The sequence below is a fragment of the Toxorhynchites rutilus genome, chromosome 2 (assembly GCF_029784135.1).
Source record: "Toxorhynchites rutilus septentrionalis strain SRP chromosome 2, ASM2978413v1, whole genome shotgun sequence".
In the NCBI taxonomy this organism is placed as follows: domain Eukaryota; kingdom Metazoa; phylum Arthropoda; class Insecta; order Diptera; family Culicidae; genus Toxorhynchites; species Toxorhynchites rutilus.
In genome coordinates, this window is record NC_073745.1 from 53165021 (window position 1) to 53182430 (window position 17410).

Consider the following 17410-nt stretch of genomic DNA (forward strand, 5'->3'; position numbering starts at 1 on the left):
TTTCGTAATCTACGTTTTATTTTCTATTTTTTTACATAATCGCCGTAACGTTCGAGACATTTTTCATAGCGTGGCACGAGTTTTTCTATTCGGAATTTCGTAGACCTACGTTAACAATGCGATTGTGTCTTGAACACCACATTTCTTTATTATTTTTTTGCGGTCCTCGACACCATCTGTATTGTGAGGTTCAGTACCGCTGGTCCAGTACATCCGCAGTGAAATTCATAGCGAAAACCACATTCAAAATACGTGTTGGGGTAGTTGGGGCAAATTGGTCATTATTATTTTTTTTCATACCTTTATTCCTACTCAGCCCAGACCCAGAAGGTTGATTTTCGGACAAAAATATTTTTTCGAGATGATACCAAATTCTAAATTTCCTTTTACATACCACGGATGCAGGAAAAGGGCACATTTCTTAGGGTGACCACTATGTCTCCACTACCCCTATTTCTTCTTTTTTTTGTCCCTCTTTAGTTAATTGAATCCATGATGTGCCTAAACCTCTCACGTTTCTTGAGAGTTGTTTCAGCGGTCACACGCTCCGTGATAGTTGAAGCCTCATACCAGAATCCCTTTTAAGACGTATTTTCTCAATTTTTCAGCAAAATCCTTAAAATGCTTGAACTTTTGGACATTTCTACAGTCCAAACACTGATTTTGTCGACATAGAGACTTCATTGAAGAGTCATATAGAACGATATTCCAGATTTTCTATCAGTACCAACGAGCAAGTAAGCGATGTTATGTAGTATTTCAACGTAGGGTTCATGAGCAAATTTAGAAAAGATTCTAAATCTTGGAAATACGACGATCAGCAACATCAAAAGTCTGGGCTTCCGTCATCTATCTTCCACAACGTCTGATGTTCAAGGAATTTACAACCTTTTCTCATTGAAGTTATAAAGTGTTTTCTCAAAGGAGAATCTTTCCCAAGATCAACTCTCAGTAGCGTTCCACTTCCTAATAACTCTTTTTCCGCATCGCTGTCGATGATTCAATGTTACAATCAGCTTTCAACAAACTGAAATCCTCGAGCAGCCAGCTTTACATTTCCATGAATTCAGGACGAAGCGTTCTGCTACGACGAAACTTCTCTTTTTCACGACGTACTTTCTCAATAGAATGGTCAATGGTATTACCCAAACGGATGCAGTCTACAACGACCTGTCAGCCAATTTCGATAAAATCAACCACGATTTTGCAGTGTTTATACCCGCCATGTTTTTGGTGCCAACATCTCAAACGTTAAAAGTATTTGTTTTCTTCAAAACAGAGATCCGCGTTGACGGCTTTGAGCTTCGTTTACTAGTTTAGGGGAGCGTCAAAGAATTGCTGATTTTCAGTCGGAATGAACGTTTTCAAAACTAAAATTATGAATGAAAATTAGCTTTTCCATATCAAATTCTATTTAAATTAAAAACATTTTTGTTTGCAGGTGGTGAAAAAGTCTCATAGGAAAATTGTTTATGAAGACAACTTTATATTATAACGAAAAAATTCAGTAGCAATGTTTGAATTGTATAACTATATGATTGAATGAGAGTCAGAAATAAGTGTTTCAAGTAATTAAATAACATGAAGTGAAAATTTTCATTAAAATTTTAAAATTTAAAAATCGGCTTCGTGTCTTCTGATCTGATAAAGATTACACTAACGAGATTGGGACCCAAATTATGGCCCTAATCTGTAGTCGACACTGTTTTTCTGACATCGCGAATTACCAATTTACCACCATCTGACATATCGTGATGTCGATGATGAACTTTTACAGTAGAGGGATAGTAAGATAGGCGGTGACGGTAGGCAGAGTGAGATAGCGAAAATCGTGCCATACACCTGGTTTATACACTCAGACAAGCCTGATTGCAGCAAAAATAATTTACGTTGGTTCAAATCTCATTTGATTTGACGCGGCCTGCACAAATTTATGGGAAATTAGAGAGAATCTTCACCGTAGTCGCAATCAATCGCTCACAACAACGTCCTAAACAACACAAATTGAGCGCAGGTTCGTTCTGTATACGGACAATGTGGAGAGCGAAAATATTGCGATTTAAGCTACAATTTAAGGACGCATATCTCGACATATGGAAAGCTTGTGTATTGCTCTTACGTAAAGTGACCAGATGGTCAGAGGTCTAACGCAGGACACAAATAACAAAACGTTATGTATATACGTTACGTGAACATATACCATAGTTTAGCGAGTCTGAACTGATATGTATTATTTCTTTCTAAGTATCGGCACTCGGTTGTGATTTTTCGGTGGTTTAGATTTTATTTACGCCTGAAAATTACTCGCTCAAGCATTTACGCCTGGCAAGCACAATTCGAATTCCACAATTTTCTTTGAAAAAAAAATACGAATATTACTGAATGGATTGCTCGAAATTTTTCTTAAATATTACGTTTATTAAGCCTACAACAAAAATGATTCAAGGCTGTTGATTCGCAGCAGCAGTATTATCAAGCAACTTGATGTTTTTTTCATACTGCAAGCTCCACCCCACAGCGAAGGAGTTGGACATCCTGAGGCGTTTTGTGTCCGCCAGATATAGCTGATCTGGTATTTACAACATCATCTCCCTGCTGCTCCTTAAGCCGGGAGATCAAAGCAACCGGCCAAACGGTGAAGGAGAATCTGGCCAAACTGGATATTTTTATGTGGAAGCGTCAGACGAGACCGGCCGTATCTGAGCAGCAGGCAATCACCCAGAAGGAGTAGCTTGAGGTGCTGGTGAAAAATTTCTTTCCGGCGAAAGAAGTGAAATATTTCTTTTTCACTGGTAAAAAACTTCTTTCCGTGCTTATAATGAAAGATGAGACGTACTTGATGCTAGAATTTAACGAATGGCAGGGGATCGGGTACTTTACGTTCCCAGGTAAGCGATGACTTCGAATATATTATCCACATCAAGTTCTCAAAGAAGGTCCTTCTCTGACAGATGTGAAGGGAATGTTTAAGCCGCTCTTCTTTCGAGTCATATGGTGAACGGGGAGATATATAGTACGAAGTGATTGCCGGAAGTTGCGAAGGTGATGTGGTCTTTATGCCGAACCTGGGATCAGCCCATTATGCCAAAAGATCACTGGAGGATGGATCGGCTGGAGATAAACATTGTCGCGAAGACCGCCAACCTTCTCAACACTCCCCAGCTGCGACCATTAAAAACTTTTAGGCGAATGACCAAAATGGAGAGACAGTCGACCACCAAAGCCACGAAAATGTAAAAGAACACGCCGACATAGGGGAAAAGGGGGGAATTTGGACCACCTAAGCAAATCGCCTAATATTTCCAAACCAATACGGTCTGAATAAAAAATGTCACATTGTATACTGAGCTACACTTGTTTTCTCTCAATAAATAATGTTTAATCATTATATAAAGCTTCAATCTACCAAATATATCATTAAATAGAAGAGATGATTTTTGGACATTAAAATTTGATACGGGGTGATTTGGACCGTCTGTGGTCCAAATGGGTGATTTGGTCCAGTGCGTGTTTCATTGAAAAAAACATACTTATGTTTATGTAAAGTATTTCGGGATAATGTTACAATCAGTATCAATGTTTTGGGATCGATACCAGGTGTCTTGGTCAGATTCCAGACCAGAAAAGTTGGATCGACACCATCTCGAATTCTGCATGAATCTTTTCACTGTTGGTCGAGCATTTTCAAACACTTTTGATGCTTGATCAAAGAAAATCCGTTCTCGATGGCCTACGTTGCTCTTTCAAGCTCCTCCTTCCAACGTTGTCTGTCCATCCTCTTTTTGTAATTCAGCGGCATCTGGAATCAATTAGGATGAAGAAAAGTATCAAACTTGTAGGACCAATTCACCCCACAGAAACGTGTCCATGTCACCCCACACAACATGCAAAAATAAAAATGCAATTAATTTCATTTATTGTTATCAAACTTACAGTTTCGCTACATCAAATTGTTCCTCTTCTGTTGGCGAACAGAACTTCACTACACAAAACACGAAAAGTTTGTTTAATTAGCGGGAAAAACCTTAAAACCACGATCGGAAAACTCACATTTTTTGACGATCAAAGTGCTTGCTGTGTTCATGCTACCGTTTCCCTCTACTTGTGAAGTTTTACCAAAGTTTTTTTTACTTTAGGTACATACGGTTCAACAATAGAAGGAAATGACATTATAAAAAATCCAAGTTGAGCCGTAATTTTTTAGATAAAGGGGTGGTCCAAATCACCCCATGTTACCCTACATCTTTTCATCGGCCATGGTTGAAGTTCCGGCCAACTTCCGTAAGACCGCCCAGCGCTTCATTCACGATACTTCATCAAACAACCCTCCCTCTTCCTGTCGAGTATACAAAAAGCCCACTGTCGGTGCAATGAAACCAGCTCAACGTATTAGTCTTAGGATGCATTAGAAGCGCTCTTGAACAGTCTACCGAATAGGAGTTTTTTTGAGGTTCATCCGTTTAAGAAAATCAACATGATCAAATTGTGATATTGAAATATACTGATATCGCGGGTCATTTTCGTTTCTTTTGCCAAATGCGGGACGTAATCTAACACGGGACATTTTGTTGAAATGCGGGACTGTCCCGCGTAACGCTTTACTCTTACGAGAACAATAATGAATCATGAATCAATCAACCATCCAGGTAAGCACAGGCTCGTTCAGAGCTGGGAAAAAAGGAAAAGCTCGGTGAATAAGCAGAACCGGCAAACGACTTCTACCGTTTAAGAAAGTAAGAAATGCGCGACGGAAAATTGAATTTAAAATTTAAAAATTGGAAAAAGATGTGAATAGAAGTGGTAGAAGAAAACAGAGAGAATCTACGTAAGGTTAGTTGGAAATTTGAATTTGGAAAACATTGTTAGCAAAGTTTAGTTCCGGTTCACAGAAAGCAGGATTATAGAACAATAGAAGGATAAGGAAAATAGGAAGAGGAGTGTTGAAAAATCCTGAGAAAAGGTAATGTGGTCTGGTCTCTTTGGCAAAACTAGCCCGAATACTAATACGCTGGAAAGGTCCGTCCAGCGGGCCTTTTAGCCATCCATTTTGTTGGAAGGCTGAGTTCCTGAACTGAAGTCTCCGAAGAAAATGTTTGCCGACGACCTAAAATTATATAGAACGATTTCATCTGTCCTCGATTGTCTTGTTCTGCAAAGCGACATCGATGAGCTCATGCTGTGGTGCCGTGAAAATGGTATGGCGATGAACATAACGAAATGCAAGATAATTTCATTCTCACGGCGGCTTGACAAAATCAATTATTCATATAAAATTGGAAACAACACGTTGGAACGGGTCGACTCTATACGCGATCTGGGCGTCACATTGGATTCAAAACTACGATTCCAAGATCATGTCTCAGCCACTGCAGCCAAAGCATTCGCGGTGCTTGGATTCATTCGGAGACAGACTGTTCAGTTCACGGATGTATACACACTCAAAACACTGTTTTGCACACTGGTTCGCAGCATTCTTGAGTATGCAGTTCCAATATGGTCGCCATACCAGACAGTACAAGTTGCCAAGCTAGAACGAGTTCAGAAGCAATTCATTCGTTATGCCTTACGACAACTTCCATGGAGCGATCCTGTAAACTTGCCTGACTACGCCTCGCGTTGCATGCTCATCGGTTTGGAAACCTTATCAGCTCGTCGACTCAAACTCCAACAAACGTTTATATTCGATATAATAGAGAGTAATATTGATTGTTCGGAGCTGCTGCAACAAATCAATTTAAATGTACCAACACGAACTCTTCGTAGTTATCCCGTCATCAATCTGCCATTTCACAGAACCAGTTACGGACAGAACGGCCCATTTAACTCATGTCTGAGAGCATTCAACGCGGTTTGCCATGTCCACGATTTTGGAATGTCCAAGAATAGTTTTAAGGCTAGGATTAAAGACATAATTTAAGTTTCAGTCTGTACGATTATAAATCGAAGACGAGGACAAATAAATAAATAAAAATAAATTCCGTATCCGCCATCGCGTAGAAGAGAGACTGAAAGGGCGTAAGTCCCCGACGACGTTGCAAGGGACAGATGGAAGGTTACGCTTCGGATGAGGCTTACCAGAACACGGAGAGAGAAAGAAAACCTTAAACCATAGTTACCGCAAGTATACCCATGCAAATTATTAAAAATTGTTACGTCACAAACAGGATATATAAGGAGAAAAGAAAAAGGGACAGGTGAAAAGGAAATAGGGAATAAAAAAATAAAGAAAGAAGAAACATTGTACATACAGAAAAACATAATCGTGCTCTCATACTACCACTATCCCTTTATTGTTGTCGTTCTCCGAACTCTAAAGGAGTCGTCAGCTCTCGTCCTCAATCGGGGAAAAATGCGTGGGTTAGCACTGCACGGCCTTTATGCGAATTCAGCGTGTGGGCTCAGGTGCGTGAGATTCCCTGGCAGTGTAAAACCTTCGAAAGTACTCCTGTTTACGAGCGAAAAAGAGCGAAAAAAGGCAACCGACTGATGAATAAGCGACCCCGAGAACCTTATTCCTATCCTTAGAGTTCTGGATATATGTATTTTAATAGTACTGTATGAGAAGTATATAATTGAGTCCGCCCTGTATAACTATTGACTATTGATGTTATGTTGATAGGCTCCTTGTGTTTGAAGAGTTGTAGAGTTTTGAGTCATCTTGAACATCAGTAGAATTATTGTTTTCTAAAGTTCAAATGAATTGCATCTATTTGTTGTCACCCTTCGATTCTGTTGATGAGCATATCAGTGCATGAGATGTTTGAAGTTAAGTTCATTTAGTAAACTGAACGAAATTTAATTTTAATGGCGTGACACGCTTGAAAAATGCAGGTCGCTCTTCTTTCTCTAATTTCCAGAAGAGAAAAAAGCATCTTATACTGCCAGAGTTCATAATGAATTTACCAGCCGGGTGTTATGATTGATGCTAGGATCGTTAGCAAAATCTCAAGCAGAGCTGTCAGTGGGATACCCAATTCATATGAAAACAAAGGGAAAATGTCAGTGGGATACCCGATATGTTGGCTCCTGTCAGTTCAATGGGGGTTCTCTAAAGACGTCACCCGGCTGGAATTTACCAACTGCAACGATCGGTTCAATAGACTGGCATGTTCCGTAGAGAATCCAATTCTGATTATGAAATGAAATACTTTAACTCTTTATTAAAATTATACGATTCCCGCATAAATATTACACAACCGGCCCTCCATATTGCTCCGCCCGATTAAAGATGTTGAGTGCATCATGGAATGTTATGTGATTTCCAGAAACGTATAATCATCATCAGCGTTGCATATGCGGTCTTCAAACGTTCTTTCACGATTCAGTGTTGATCGAGAAAACAATGGTGCAAGATGTTTGTAATTATATGTTAATCAGCTCATCGCGTGCTCTATATTTAACGCTTGGCTCACACTGCTGATACGTAACCCAACCACAACAAAAAAATAGGTTCCTGAACATCCATTTGTTGTGTGGTATCGCAAAATCTATTCCGCCGTTTGCTATATAACCTAAATATTTTAATCCGGTGCTACTGCTCCTAAAAAGCCATCTGCGAGCATCATTAACCGGCAGCATTCCTCAGCCTCTCGTACAAATGGTGTTATCTTACCGCTCCGTAGCCAATTGAAAGTGGATTAAATCAGCAGTGCATATCGTACCGAGCGTCTCATTAAGCTTGCAATGGTGCCAATGAGGGGTAGAATTTCATATGAGCTTTGATTTTTATTTGCCCATAAATCCATCCTAAAATCGAACGCATTCCCCACGTTCCACGCGACTGTGGCTAAGGTCACGTATCACTAATCACATCGTTAGCGCTCGAGGTAAATATTGGCAGCTACCAAAGACTCAACGGAGTTAGCCGCTTCGCATTTGTGATTGGACTTGGCAGGTGGAATATTAGCAACCATCCACGGACCCCATCAAACGGTAGACCACCGATAGGCTGGATGAACAAATGGATGGAAAACAAACAGATTGGCTAATTCAAGTCGTAAAGTTGATGAGTGCCGGTGCAGTGTAGCGCAAATTGTTCACCCTGGTTTAATTTACGATACAATATTGTACGACTGAAAAGGAAACAACCCTCAGTGTGTTGAAATTTTTGCTGACAGCAAAACAAAATCGCCGGATATTGACACGAATAGTTGTTCAGGGTCACTGTCAAATGACAAAATTTTACTCGATCTTCCTGCAGTGGCATCAAAAATTGTGCCGTTGGTAAAATATATTAACCCTTTCCCGTACAACATTCGAGTCTCATTCGTGGGTACTTGAATAACATAGGGCGCTAGAACGCTCAACAGGCTAGTGAAATCACTTGATGTTTGAGAGTAATTTTGTTTTGTTCTTCAATTTCATGGCGACCACTGTCGTTATCACCTAATCGGAACTTTCGCAACAATAAACTGATGGGGATCTCAAGTGGTACCAACTAATCAATTCCGAGATTAATTTGAGAATTCAGAAAATGTTGAGATCGGCAAAATGGTCTCTACAGAACAAAGAAACATATAGATTTATTTGACATAATAATGAATTCTTTTTTAAACAATTTTTAGTAAAGGTGCTGTGGTGAAGCATGATAACACAAAAAATTGTGACAACGATGGGGACATCATTTTAGCGATTTTCATATTCGTTTCATTCAACAAATTGTTTATTGCAGTATAAAGGGTGTGTCACATCAAATTGCATCACGGAAAAAACGCTGTAGAAATTCGCCCAGTAGACCGATCCTTTTGAAAATTTTAGACAGTAAAATAAAAACTATTAAACAACTTTTGGCATTTTCTTTTTACTCATACTTCGAGCCCAAGCCCGTATGCTCGCACCTTCCTCTTTACCCCGTCCATAAGGTTCTGTACAACGTCAGGTTGTAGTTTTTTTAACAGAAATCCATTTTCTCTTGAAGTCCGCCTCCGATTTGACAACTTTTGGGTTCTTCCGGAGGGCCTGCTTCATAATCGCCCAATATTTCTCTATTGGGCTAAACTCCGGCGCGTTGGGCGGGTTCATTTCCTTTGGCACGAAGGTGACCCCGTTGGCTTCGTACAACTCCAACACGTCCTTTGAATAGTGGCACGAAGCGAGATCCGGCCAGAAGATGGTCGGGCCCTCGTGCTGCTTCAATAGTGGTAGTAAGCGCTTCTGTAGGCACTCCTTAAGGTAAACCTGCCCGTTTACCGTGCCGGTCATCACGAAGGGGGCGCTCCGCTTTCCGCAAGAGCAGATCGCTTGCCACACCATGTACTTTTTGGCAAACTTGGATAGTTTCTGCTTGCGAATCTCCTCCGGAACGCTGAATTTGTCCTCTGCGGAGAAGAACAACAGGCCCGGCAGCTGACGAAAGTCCGCTTTGACGTAGGTTTCGTCGTCCATTACCAGGCAATGCGGCTTCGTCAGCATTTCGGTGTACAGCTTCCGGCCTCGCGTCTTCCCCACCATGTTTTGCCTTTCGTCGCGGTTAGGAGCCTTCTGAACCTTGTATGTACGCAGGCCCTCCCGCTGCTTGGTCCGCTGGACGAATGAACTTGACAACTTCAGCTTATTGGCGACATCCCGGACCGAACTTCTCGGATCACGTCTAAACTGCTTAACTACGCGCTTGTGATCTTTTTCACTGACGGAGCATCCATTTTTGCCGTTCTTCACCTTCCGGTCGATGGTTAGGTTCTCGAAGTATCGTTTTAGTACTCTGCTGACCGTGGATTGGACGATTCCCAGCATCTTACCGATGTCCCGATGTGCCAACTCCGGATTCTCGAAACACAGGATTAATTCACGACGCTCTTTTTCGTTCGACGACATTTTTCCAAATTTACGAAAAATTGACAGTGAAGCATGGCCAACGTGATATATACACTCTTATCTGATTATAAGCGAAAGCTGAAGATATAATTCCTAAAAATTAAATTTCTACAGCGTTTTTTCCGTGATGCAATTTGATGTGACACACCCTTTAATTATAATAAGTGCAAAAATAATATCGAATGAATGTTTGCCACATGTGGCTTCAGATTAATATATATATACATATATATATATATATATATATATATATATATATATATATATATATATATATATATATATATATATATATATATATATATATATATATATATATATATATATATATATATATATATATATATATATATATATATATATATATATATATATATATATATATATATATATATATATATATATATATATATATATATATATATATATATATATATATATATATATATATATATATATATATATATCTGGAATTGTGCCGTTCTTTTAGTTCTCGGGTAAGGCTGGAATCTTCAAGTAGAATTTACTTCTCAAATAACCCTACAAAAAGTCATATAAGCTTTGGTTTTTATTTGCCCATAAATCCATCATAAAAACGAACACATTCTCCACATTCCACACGATTGTGGCTAAGGTCACGTATCACTAATCACATCGTTAGCGCTCGAGGCACGGGAAGGCAATTGCTGACGTGCGACGAACGACAATGAAATGTCTTCTTCAAGACAGGTGGAGAGGGAATTTGGATTAGGTTGTCCCCATGGGCCCTTCTCATGAATAGAGACTAGAGACGAATGAACTGCAAAAATTTTGAAGTCTCTATAATTCAACAAGAATAAAACGAGAAGTGAAGATGAAATCACAGTCACGGGCGAGCTAGCAAGTACAGCACAACAGTCGGACATAATTTATTCCTAGTGCTGAGATCACACACATATATACACACACAGCTCGATCCAGGAATGGAATGAATGGAAGATATTGAGAAACAGTAGTGCAATTTCGTTCACATTCACTACATAGCCTCAAATTGAAGAGTATCCAGAATTTTGGAGTACGGCATACACTGCATTTATTTAGTTAGATACAATGTATCTTTCAAGGAAGTATGCTTTCGAATCCTAATAGGAAAAACTTACCGTGACATATGCTGAGGCTCATTTCCACTTCAAGTCGAATATAGCATCAAAAGTGTGTATAGTTTGTGGTCGATATCTGATTGGGAAGGAGAAAGAAAGACGGCTGCGAGTTGGCTGCGCAGTTCATTCGCAAAGTAGAGGCGGAACCAAATAAACAAAAAGACAGATTTTGCGCTACTTTTGCCACATAGTTTGATAAACCAGGCCCCTTTCTACGCTCCCGATTGTTGAACATACCAGGAATTGCTTTTACCGATGAGTTATTAACGAAAGAGAATGCAAATGAAGAGAATCGATCAATGCAGATAATTCCTTTTCAAAAGTTACGCGTTGTAGAAAATCCGAAAGACGCTGACATATACGCGATACACGATTCAAATGCAGCGTTCGTTATACAGGCAATGTGATGAGAGAGGAAGCATTGCGATTTAAGCTCGGTCAAATATTTCTTCTCGCGCAGCCAGAGTTGCCAATCATATTCTTCAAAAAACTGGAAGAAAACTGGATCTTGCGAAAGCGTTTCATTCTAAGATGACCGGCTTTGATTAAACTAAAATTATGTTTTACAATTTTTTTTAAATAGAATGTCTTTCGAAGCTACGTGTACAGGGTCCGGCAATTGAAGTGCTACATTGAAACAAACAGATAAATTGAGCAAAGCAAACAAAATTTATTTCAAATTGATTCAATTTTGCTTCAAAACAAACCACTTTTTAAAAATTCACTGGTACAATTCAACCTGTTCGCCCTTGAGTTTAACCACTCGCCGCAGACGATCGAGGAACGCATCGTAAGAGGCCCGCAGATGCTATTGTGGTATTTTATCCCAGGCTGCTAGGGCTTCCAAACTTTCATGTTTATTAGATCAGACTTCGGCCTCCAACATACTCCAGACAGCGAAGTCCATAGGGTTCAGGTCCGGCGAACTCGCCGGCCACTCCGAACACGCAATGAACCCTGGAAAATGCTCTGCAATCCAAAGTTGGGTTTTCTTTGCTTTGTGCGCCGGTGCCGTATCTTGCTGGAAAACCCAACCTCTGGGACCAAAATGACGACGTGCTCACGGTTCGACGACATTCTGTAGAACTAGTTTCCGATACGTATTTTGGTTGATCTTCACTCCTTCAGGGACAAAAACCAGCGGAGTCCGGCCATCACGGGTGATTCCGGCCCAAACCATCACCGATGCAGGTTTCTGTCGCCTGGTTGCCGTCAGTACGTCAGCATGGGTTCGCGATCATTCTGGCAACCAAACTCTGTCGTTCTGCTTATTCACGAACTGCGCTACGGTGAAGAGTTTCTCGTCGGTGAACACGATATTCTTCAACCTTCCTTCCGCGGCCCTCTTCAGCAGCGCTTTCGCTCTTTTTACCCGTTCTTGTTTTTGCTTCATCGAAAGGTCTTGAACCTTTTGGATCTTGTAAGGTTTGGACTGTACTTTATCTTTCAGGATCCGACGGAGACTCCGATCCGATATTTTGAGATCCTTCGCCAATTTAGTGGCACTACGTCGAGGATTTCTTTTAAGGCGCTTCTTGACGATCTTCACCATGGCAGGTGTCACCACAGTAGCTTGACGTCCCCCGCCATATCGTCTTTTGGTACTTCCGGTCTCCAGGTATCTTTTAACTGTACGGTGTACAAAATTTCTGCAAACAGGTAAAGCGGACAGCTCACGAACTATGTCTTCCTGACATTTCCCAGCTAGGAACAAGGCAATTAAAGCACTACGTTTCTGTTCGATATCCATATTTGCGGATAACACTCGATCTCAGAAGTAACACATACATCCACTTGCAGCTAAGACACAATGTAAACAAACTGACGAGGGGTCGTCAAATACAATTTTCTGTGCAACGTAATAATTACTGTTGAAGTAATGTAGCAGTTCAATTGCCGAACCCTGTAGTATTTATATTGGGTTGGGGAAAAAAATCTGATCAAAATTTGACGCTTTATTTAACTTAAAATTAACTTAAAGTTATCCAATTTAAGTCAAATATGCGCCGTTTTGTTCGCAAACTTGTTGCCTTTTAGCAATAATGAAGAAGGCAACTTCATTATCGTTGCAGTTTTACCTTGCATGTAGTAAAAACGTAAAATATGGCGAATTTCTTGCTTGGTGGACTCCATCTTTGACAATCGCAACACTGTCAAAACGACACTTGTAGCACAGATTGTCGTCTTTGTATAGCCGTATAGTATGACCCGATGCGATAAGTACAACACAAGATATGTTTAAGTGTTGCCATATATTGACAATATACGACATTTCTTTTTTCCCAACCCAATATATGAAAATCGATGTTTTAAAAATGGCGATTGAATGTTCGAGTCATGCTAGCAACAGACTTATAGTGAGAGTAATTAGTTCGTGCAGTTGGAAGGCGGAGAAATTCGTGGTTACGCAGATTTCTCCTTCTGACGTTGAAATTAATGCAACTTAACAATCGAGAACAGTTCATGTGGCCTTGGATGAGATCGTAAACGAAAACAACTCTAGCTGTGTTACGCCGTACGCATAATTAATCCAAACCCAGGAGCTTAAAACGATCTCCATATCTTGAAAGGTTTTGAGAGTCATTCCAATGGAGACGACGGAGTGCATAACGGACAAATTTACGCTGCACAGACTCCACTCTTTGTATGTTATTGTGGTAATATGAAGCCCAGACGACCGAAGCGTACTCCAAAATCGAGCGAACCAGAGAGCAGTATAAAAACCTTAAGACATTGTATGCCCGTAAAGTGTTTAGTAGTGCGGAAAATGAATCCAAGAGCCTTGGAAGCCTTTGAGACTGCGTATGCGATATGTTCGCTGAACGTGATCTTCGAATCTAAAATAATTCCCAGGTCTTTTATGCATGTGACTCTATTGAGTACCGATCCGATAAGCTCATAATCGTACTGTATCGTTGTGTGTTTGCGAAATTCAGTACCTTAAAAAAAGTCAAATTGAAATGAACATACATAACACTATCATTATGTGGAATCTAAAACCAAAAATTAATAAATCCAATTTCGCCATCAAAGATACTCGAGCTCAAAGGTAGAAGCTATCATGCAGAATCCCAATCGGTATACCGAATACATCTCTGGAATCAAACCGTGGAACGAACAATGACGGACCATTCGAGAACCGGCCCTAACGGAAACAGAGTGATACCTGAAAGAAAAAATACACACAATATACCCATTCCAAATGAATCCCCCACAAATGGTGTACTATAAAAAGGATTAAATGATAGAATTTAGCTTCGATGGAAAGCCCATGTGCAGCATGGGAGTGTGTCACGACCACACTCGATGGCTGCTCGCATGAGACTCAAAAGTAGTTCTGAAAAGAACTGACTAATTAACTATAGCTGTTGTGTTAATGATGGTAAACACGTTTTGGACACGTGCGAAGCATAAACACATGTACTGTATTTTCGTTCAAGTTATGACAGCAAAACTGAAACTTGTTTGCTGCTGCCATTGTCAAAGTTGTCGAGGTTGCCGATGTTGGCAACATTGATAGATAAATACAAAAATATATAGAACAAATGAATGGGAATGCTCGATGTCGTGGTAGCCATCGCCACAATCACAAAGATTGTTTGCTGCGAGCCCAATGCGATAGATATGCGCGTTTAGGTTGTAGTGATTGGACATAAGCCGAGATATCACGCGAATGAAATCACGACCTACATTCAATCCCTTGAACCATGCACTCGTCGAGACCTTAGGGATAATCGTGTGTAACCAACGACCGAATTCATCTTCACTCCACATGCGCTGCCAACTAACGAGTGTGTCCTGACGAGGAATGTGAAAAAATTCATTATAGGCAATTTGCCTTTCAAAAAGTGTGCCTTCTGAAGCGCCCACCTTAGCTAGCGAGTCCGCTTTCTCATTCCCCGGAATCGAGCAATGAGAGGGAACCCATGCTAAGGTAATCTTAAATAATTTTTCGACCAAAACACTCAATAGATGTCTTATTCTTGTTAGGAAATAAGATGAGCGTTTATCAACTTTCATTGAGCGGATTGCCTCTATTGAGCTGAGACTGTCTGAAAAAATAAAATAATGGTCGATGGGCAGTGTTTCAATGATCCCTAGAGCATAGTATATCGCACCCATTTCTGCGACATACACGGAACAAGGATCTTTGAGTTTGAAAGAGGCACTGGAATTTTCATTGAAGATGCCGAAGCCAGTGGACCCGTTTATGAATGAACCGTCAGTAAAGAACATTTTATCAGATCTAACTTTCCCATATTCTGCCGAAAATATCGGCGGAATAGAATCGGAGCGTAGATGATCTGGGATTCCTTGGATTTTTTGTCGCATGGACAGATAAAAAATGACAGAGGAATTGCAAAAGTATAGGAAGCAAACTTGGTTGGAAATGCCTGGTGAAGGGTGCACGTCGTGGGTAAGGTCCTCATTGGATTCATGATCTTGCAACGGATGAGAAATCTGTAGGATAATTCTGTGAACCGAAGAGTAAGCGGGGGTACTCCTGCCAAAACATCGAGACTCATCGTATGTGTCGAATGCAAACACCCCATGGCTATACGCAAGCAACGATATTGTATCCTCTCCAGCTTGAGAATATGAATCCTGGCAGCTGATCGGAAGCAAAAACTGCCATATTCTAACACTGATAATATCGTTGTTTCGTATAACTGAATGAGGTCTCCTGGATGGGCACCCCACCATGTTCCGGTTATTGTTTGGAGAAAATTGATTCTTTGCTGGCATTTCTGTTTCAAATACGCAATGTGTATTCCCCAGGTACATTTAGAGTCAAAATATACTCCAAGGTATTTGAAAAACATCGAGTGCTTGATCGTTTTGCCGGATAGGTGAAGCTGGAATTGGGCGGGTTCGTGCTTCCTAGAAAAAACGACCATTTCGGTTTTCTCCGTAGAGAATTCGATACCCAGCGGGCCCACGTGAACAGATTGTTCATGGTATCTTGCAACGACTTTTGCAGAGCGACGGGATTAGTACCCGTGATGGAAATAACTCCATCGTCTGCAAGTTGTCTCAACGTGCAATCTCTAGTTAGACAATCATCCATATCATTGACGTAAAAACTGTACAAGAGGGGGCTTAGGCAGGAGCCTTGTGGTAGGCCCATAAAACTGTATCGAGAAGATTTCAAGCTGCCATGATTGAAAAACATGTGCTTTTCTGATAGTAAATTGTACAGGAAATTATTCAGAATTGGTGAAAGTCTACGATTATGAAGTTTCTCTGAGAGAATTTCCATGGAAACTGAATCAAATGCCCCTTTGATATCGAGGAAAACGGATGCCATTTGTTCTTTGCGAGCAAATGCGATTTGGATTTCAGAAGATAGCAGCGCCAGACAATCGTTCGTCCCTTTACCTCGGCGGAAGCCAAACTGCGTATTTGACAGCAAATTGTTTGCTTCAACCCACTTGTCCAAACGAAGTAGAATCATTTTCTCTAACAATTTACGAATACAGGATAACATTGCAATCGGCCTATACGAGTTGTGATCGCAAGCCGGCTTGTTGGGTTTTCGTATGGCTATCACTCTCACTTGTCTCCAGTCATGCGGGACAATATTCAGCTCCAGAAACTTGTTGAACAAGTTCAGCAAACGCTGTTTCGCCAAGTCGGGAAGATTCTTCAACAAGTTGAATTTAATCTTGTCCGACCCAGGAGCTGAATTGTTACATGAGAGGAGGGCAATTGAGAATTCTACTATCGAAAAATTCTCATAATCGCATTGGAGCGGAATGTCGCGTACGACGTTTTGTGCAGGAACGGAATCGGGACAAACCTTTCTTGCAAATTTGAAAATCCAACGGTCAGAGTATTCCTCACGTTCATTTGTATGGTTCCAGCCACGCATTCTCCTAGCCGTATTCCAAAGAGTGCTCATAGCGATCTCCCTTGACAAACCATTGACGAACTTTCGCCAATATCCACGCTTTTTTGCTTTAATCAGACCTTTTAGTTTGGCTTCTAGAGCTTGGTACTTTCGAAACCATTCCACTAGTCCAGTTTTCCGGAATTTTTTGAAAGCGGATGATTTTTCAAGGTAGACCTTTGAACACTCCTTGTCCCACCAAAGTGATGGAGGACGACGTCGTAAAGTGGTAGCAGGAACACGTTTCTTTTGAGCTTGAAGTGCGCTTTCGTAAATCAAACTCGATATAAAGTTATACTTTTCGAGTGGAGGAAGTTCATGCATTAAAACAAGTGCTTCAGATATTATTTCTGCAAATTTTCTCCAGTCAATATTTTTCGTGAGGTCATACGCAATATCGACTGACTCACGAGAACCTGATTCATTGGCGATCGATAAAATTATTGGTAGGTGATCACTACCGTGGGGATCTTGGATTACCTTCCACGTGCAATCTAGGGATAACGAAGAAGAGCAAAGTGATATGTCTAGCATACTTGCCCGTGCAGGAGGGTTGGCTATTCTAGTT

General features: G+C 40.6%; 2 protein-coding genes across 4 annotated transcripts in view; both read right to left on the minus strand.

The window, feature by feature from the left end:
• The window catches only part of LOC129765392 (uncharacterized), a 107452-nt gene that overhangs the window by 63771 nt on the left and 26271 nt on the right, over window positions 1-17410 (minus strand). The window lies entirely within an intron of this gene.
• On the minus strand, window positions 12190-12702 carry LOC129765750 (uncharacterized). The gene has a single exon (XM_055766173.1). It carries the CDS (start codon window positions 12700-12702, stop codon window positions 12190-12192), a length of 513 nt encoding a protein of 170 aa, XP_055622148.1.

Bases quoted from the DNA above. Each gene is read 5' to 3' on its own strand.
- LOC129765750 (XM_055766173.1), bottom strand. From the start codon at position 12,702: ATGGATATCGAACAGAAACGTAGTGCTTTAATTGCCTTGTTCCTAGCT.